Raw genomic sequence first — 6467 nt, 5'->3', positions numbered from 1 at the left:
CATACAACTGAAGTATGACCTAGAGCACATTCTCTAAAAGGCTTTTTGCTTTAAACATCCTAATTTCTTTGAATGTTCTTGTGGGTCCACCTATTCTCTATGTTTCCCAATGAGTATGAAAAGAGTGTCATTCATTTCTACACTTCGCTCATGGTCTCTTTAAAATGGCCTTCACTCTAATTTGGAAGAGGGGCTTAATTAATGCTGCTGGTGTCTACATATGGGTAGAAATTATTGGAACAGCTCATTTAAATATTTTGTTTGCATTAATATCCCATGGATAAGAATGAGCCAGTTACTGCCAGATTTTGTAAGCAAAAATGTGTAATCCAATCTCTTCATTGTTGACAAAAAGAATGTAGTCAATGGTGCTGAAGTTGCTTAGTTTTCTACAGCAGTGATTTTTTAGACTGGAGTGAGAAACAATTTCACTGTCTTCTTCAGATTCTTCAGTGTGTTTGGGCTTCTCACTTCTCTATGCTCTCCTCAGATGAGCTTCCAGTATATGTGTATCTCCCAGGAAGTCTACCTTGTGGCAGGTAGAGAGGAAGGAACTGGAAGCGGGGGTTGTAGTTTGGAAAGAGCAAAAGTCTGTTAGGCAGCCTCGGAGAGCGGCCAGGTCTTCTTGGTATAAGATACAACCACATCCATGGAAACATCCTTGGGTTGGGTTGGGTCCTTGTTACTGCAGGCTTCCTTGTGGGGGGCGGAGGGGTGAGCGTGAAGATCTGGCAGTCTGTAGGGGTCACATTGTCTTGTGAACCACCAGGAGGGGTGACTACATCTTGTCCTGTGGAAATGAAAATGTAGGTCAGGAAATAGGCCTGGCAACAAAAGCAGAGAAGTTATATCCCTCAGTGAGAGTGGGACAGAGAGATCGAAGAATAACATGGCAACATTTTAAAGCATGACTAAATGAACTGCAGTGGTCCAAGGAAACGAAGCATGGACACATTAGTGATCCACATTTCCATCTGGGGAACTGATCCAAAAGAAGTAAATGTGTATTTATCTGAAAGTACAAGTTCAAGCATGTTCATAGCAGCCTAAACAATCCAAATGCCCATCAGTAGACTAGCAGAGTAAACCATGTGTATTCACACGATGAACCTGTCTCCAGGAATGAAAATGAAGAACACCTAACACCTAGAAACCCAGATGAATCCATGTATGTTGCACAAAGGGAATTAGACTAAAAAGTGTACACATTGTAAGAGTCCATTTATATGAAGTTCAAGAGTACACAAAATGAAGCTGTAGTTAAAAATCAGGCCAGAATTGAGCCGAGGGGTCAGCGCAAGTGTTATTTCATGGAGGCATTAACTAATGTTTGCAATGTTCTACACCTTGATCTCAGAGGTTATTAAGTAGATTTGGATATATGTAACACACACACACACACACACATACACACATACGCCTGTATAAAAATGTGGTGAAGCTGTACTTTTAAGATTTGAGGTTATATATTTTTGTATCTGACTTATGACAAAATAAGGAAAACTCACTGAGATAGAAAAATAATGTATTTACTATTAAGAAGATAAGCCAGGTGGTGGTGGTGATTGCCTTTAATCCTAGCACTCAGGAGGCAGAGTCAGGTGAGTTTGAGGTCAACCTGGTCTACAAAATGAGTTCCAGGACAGCCAGAGCTGCTATACAGAAAAACCCTGTCTTGAAAAATCAGAAAAGTGGCAGACTCTAGATATCTCCTATGTGGAAGAAGTGGCGATAGGGTGGGAGCCTGGGGGGTGTAGTGGGAAGTGCGGGAGGAGGGGAAGGAGAGGGAACTGGGATTGACATGTGAAGCAAGCTATTTAAAATTAAATAATAACAACAAAAAAAGAAAAACCAGAAAAGGGCAGACAAGAAGAAAGTTGGATGTAGCTAAGTGTCAGTTCTTCCCATGCTCAAATCACCCAGCTGAGTTGGTCTTTGCTGTGCAGAGTTCTTTGGCTTAAAATGTGTCAATCTAGACACGAGAAGAATGGTGGAATCTGAGAGTTCTGATGAATTAAAAAAAAAACAACCACCTAGGTCCCCCCCCCTTAGGACAGTTGATTTTAACTTCTTGGTTGCACTGGATGTACTTATCTAGTCACTAGAGTCCTTTGTTCCTTTTTTTATTCACACTCCTTAGAAATGTCAATTGTGAACACCTGGGTTAGCTAATTAGGCTGTTGATAGATACTCACACACTAGCTAGTCATTGAGGAATTAGAAGTTCTGGAATTATAGATGGCAGTGAGACAGTGTGTGGGTGCTGGGAATTGAACCCAGGTCCTCTGGAGAGCAGTCAGTGCCCTATCATCTTATTAAATTCCATCGTGATTCGGTGCTAGAGCATGACAGACAGATTTTCTCAAAGGCTGAGACGTCCAGCAGTTTAATGTTCTCTTCTGAGAATTCACAAGGGCCCAAGATCAAGGTGCAGATGGACTCTATCCTCCACTCAAGGCAGTCAACAAGACCGTATAAATAAGTGTTGATATTTTCCCAGCAAACTAATCGCATGGTGATTATATTGGGCCACTACTTAGAAACACAAGTGTTATAAAATGAAAGGACCATGGCTGGTGCAATGGTCAGTGGTTAAGAGAAGTGGCCACTCATCCAGAGGACCCAGGTTTCATTCCTAGCACACACATGGTGGCTGATAGCCATGGATAACTCCAGTTCCGGGGATATATACCCTCTTCTAGTCCTCTTGTGTACCAAGCACATAGGTAGTATGCAGACATACATGCAGGCACAACACCCGTACACACAAAATAAAAATTTAATAAAAATAAAGTGTAAGAACCCTAGGAGTTGGTTTGTGAATCTGTCATGTGACAAAATCAGAACTTCCCGTGTGAATTGATGCCACCTGTGCTTTCTTCCTCTGACTCTGCTGACCCTGCCCATCTGTCCTTTCATTTGACCTCGTTCTGTCGACTTCTGTTATCATTATTTTTGTTTTGTTCTCAAACTGCCTTCAAAACTCCAATCACTATTTGAAGAATTCTACCTCTCTAAGATTACTTAATGTTACATTTCAGAGACAAAACTGAGTGATCAGCCATAAGCTTTTTAGGTTACTCTTTTGTTAAAGAGGGCTGTAAACTATGTACACCATTTGACCAATTACACCGTGACTGTGTCCTCCACTCTACAAATGCTACTTTAGCAAAGCCTTAGTGTTCCTAGGCTTAAAATTTGGTTCCAGATGCCTAGAGTTCCACTTTCTACCTCTTTCCCCTAGACCTTTCAGCTGGTCCCTGAGTCAGATCTCCTTAGGAAGGGCTTCCCTGCCTGAAGACTAGGTGATGGCTAGAACTCCCATAGCAGCCTTGGCCCAACAGCCTCACATTTATCAGTCATGCTGTTGTTCCTGAGATGTCCACAGGTCCTATGTCAGTGCCCGAGGAAGAACTAAATCCACTGAGAGAAATCTCTGAACACACACACACACACACACACACACACACACACACACACACACACATAATTTTCTTTTGAGACAAAGTTTCTCTGTATTGTTTTTGGAGGCTGTCCTGGAACTCGCTCGGTAGACCAGGCTGGCCTCAAACTTATAGAGATCTGCCTGCCTCTGCCTCCCAAGTGCTGGGGTTAAAGGTGTGCGTCACCAACACCCGGCTAAGTGTGGTGATATATTATTTATGATTTACTAAAGCTTGCCTGAGGATTCAGAAAGCAAAGTCAGCCACAAGCTACAGGGATCAGTAGGTGGTGGCATACACCATTAATCCCAGGATCCAGGAGGTAAAGGAAGATGGATCTCTCTGAGTTCAAGACCATCCAGGAATACATCAGAGTAAATCTGTCTAAAAGAGAATTAGAGCTCACACCTTTAATCCCAGGACTCATGAGAGGTATATAAGACAGGATCAAGGTCAGTATCAGGCATTCATTCTCCAGCCACACTGAGGAGAGGCAGCAGGATCAGCCCGTTCAGGCAGAGGTAGTGGTAAGTGCTACTGACTTACTTGCTACTTTGCTTTTCTGACCTTCAGATTGAAGCTTGATAAATCTTAAATAATATATCACACAAATCCCTGTTTGTATAATTGCAAAATTCCTGTGTTCCTACCTATTGGAGATAATATGATAATTAACACATATTTTGCACACATTATACACTGACATACCAGCAAAAGCACTGGACATCAAAGCTAAGCATCCCGAAAGCTTAATAAGACCAAGGTAGGTCACATATTTGAATGTTGATCAAAAACAGTTGGAGACACAGGCAGCGTGATGTTCCAGAGGCAAGATCCCTGAGTTTTGCTTCTAACACTGTGTGGGCAGATTTTCCTCACCCCTAGACTTTTTCCTTATTTGTAAGATGGAAAGAATAATATGGCCTATCCAATGGACTTGTGAGATTATCCAAGAAAGATATTCATGGTTCTGAAAGTTTCCCATTGCATAGTACACATTTAGTAAGTTTCATCACTGTTAACTGTTACAGTTGTGGATGTTACAGAAGGGTTTTTAGCAGCACAGACTCTGGTTCTTAGGTCGATCTCTTTATACTTTGTACACGAGCTGTGCATCAAGGGGAGGATAGTGTTAAAGTCCATAGTTATGTAAGTCTAGGACCTCCATGAAGACAACGGACTCTGTTGGCCGTTGCTTATATCCTCAGCACCTGGGACATTTCTGGATGACAGTGTGTTATCAGTGAATACTTGGTGCATTCACTAAATGGCTAGGCAGACATTGGCTGTTCTTTTTCAGTGTTTTTGTGGTACTCAGTTAGCATTAAATTCCTGTTTTAGAATGTTTTAAATAATTTATATTTAAAATTGTAGTACTGTATAACAAAAGCCAAAATATTGTTTTGAGTTTGGATATCAATTTTAAATGGGCTTATTATAGTCTAGACATGAAATTTATAACATACCCCCAAACTAGCACTTAAAAAAAGGTAATGATGAGAAGATCTTTTTATAATTACCTGTGTTCTGTGGTTAACTGGGCAGACAATAGCTGTTCTGTAGTGAACTGTAGTGATTTTTAGAGAGGCAAGCTTGGGGCTTGATGTCTAGGTATGCCACCCTTCCCTTACAGAGCACCTGGAATCTTAGAATTCCCACGCCATTTCAGACTTTAACCACAAAGAGATATCAGTGCCATGGGCAACATAATAATTGTAACTTACTCATTTTGTAGACTCAGAGAATGATTGGCTATTTTTGTCAAATCCCTTATTTGAAAGATACGGAATTTAGAGCACAGAAAAAGTCTCTCTCTATATGTTATGAGTGAAGCTGGTTCATCAGTTAGCATGTTCCTTGTCAGGTGCTGAAGTAAAGGCAGAGCTGACAAATACAGCTCCTGACTCTGATGATGGGAAAGAGGCTACACATATTCTGAGCTACAATACAGAATAGGATGGAACACACACTGCAGATGATGCATAGATTGCTATGACAACCCAAAGATGTCAGAGATCTGTTAGTGTACAATAATGTCTTAATGAAGCTTGCAAATGAAATACTATAGTCACATTTAAATGATGCTACTTGAAGCAGAATTGCAGTAAGCAGATGTGAGGTAGGAGAGGAGCAGAGGACAAGGGCACAGGGATATGGGACATATATGACTCTGTTGGGCGGTCATGTTTGTGAGTGAGGACCTAGAACCTAGGCTGCCACACTCAGAGATCAAATCTCACAGATCAAATGATATTTTTGTTTGTTTGGTGACATGGTTTCACTATGTAGCCCTAGCTGTCCATCCTACAACTTGCCATGTAGACTAGGCTGACCTTGAACTCACAGACAGTACTGTAATTCCGGGTTGGCATTGTTAGCTTGGTAACCATAGTAACAATAATAGCATTTGTGTAGTGCTTTTAATGTGAGGGTTTTTTTGCATATAAATCGATGGTATTCCTTAGCCCCACAATAATGCATATTGATATTGTCGCTTTACATATGAGAAATTCACATGTAATGCTCAAAGAGGTTACAAGTGTCTCAAATCACAGAGCAAATGCTGAGACTCAGATTCAGGTCTTCAGATGAGAAAATTGTGCCTCTCATTTAACCACACGAGCTGATGACAGCAGATATAAACATTCCAATGTATGGAAATATGTAATCATGGAAGCCACATTTGTCTTTCCAGATAGCATTAATTATTTAACCCACACACAGTAGGTAAAAACCCAAACTCTTACCTTCTGCCATAGTTAGCACCGACCAGCAGACCAGGACCCAGAAGAGGAATCCAGGAGCCATGGCTTCTGCCCTGAGCACTCACACTGCTCTGGACATGAGGCCTCTTTAAAGGATGAGTGAGTGAGTCACTGGCATCCTGAGTCAGGCAATTAGCATGGGCATAGTGGACCACAACCACCTGGACCTACGTGTGCAGTGTGCGAGTGAGAAGTTCTCAAGGAAATGCCAGACAGCATTCATCAACCTAAACCAACCGGGCAAGTGTCGCTCACCTTG

The 6467-nt window shown here is 41.5% G+C and overlaps 1 protein-coding gene across 1 annotated transcript; it reads right to left on the bottom strand.

Moving 5' to 3' along the window:
• Positions 1 to 467: 467 nt before the first annotated feature.
• Positions 468 to 6251, bottom strand: Odaph (odontogenesis associated phosphoprotein). The gene is made up of 2 exons (XM_005068083.1): positions 6191 to 6251; positions 468 to 790 (listed from the first exon to the last, which is right to left on the bottom strand). Exons 1-2 carry the CDS (start codon positions 6249 to 6251, stop codon positions 468 to 470), a joined length of 384 nt encoding a protein of 127 aa, XP_005068140.1.
• Between the last annotated feature and the right edge of the window lie 216 nt (positions 6252 to 6467).

This window comes from Mesocricetus auratus, unplaced genomic scaffold (genome assembly GCF_017639785.1).
Source record: "Mesocricetus auratus isolate SY011 unplaced genomic scaffold, BCM_Maur_2.0 Super-Scaffold_100006, whole genome shotgun sequence".
Classification (NCBI taxonomy): domain Eukaryota; kingdom Metazoa; phylum Chordata; class Mammalia; order Rodentia; family Cricetidae; genus Mesocricetus; species Mesocricetus auratus.
This window is presented reverse-complemented; position numbering and strand designations above follow the sequence as displayed.

Bases quoted from the DNA above. Each gene is read 5' to 3' on its own strand.
- Odaph (XM_005068083.1), bottom strand. From the start codon at position 6,251: ATGGCTCCTGGATTCCTCTTCTGGGTCCTGGTCTGCTGGTCGGTGCTA. The intron at 791-6,190 runs GTAAGAGTTTGG...TCATTTCCACAG, and splicing joins GGTGCTAACTATGGCAGAAG to GACAAGATGTAGTCACCCCT.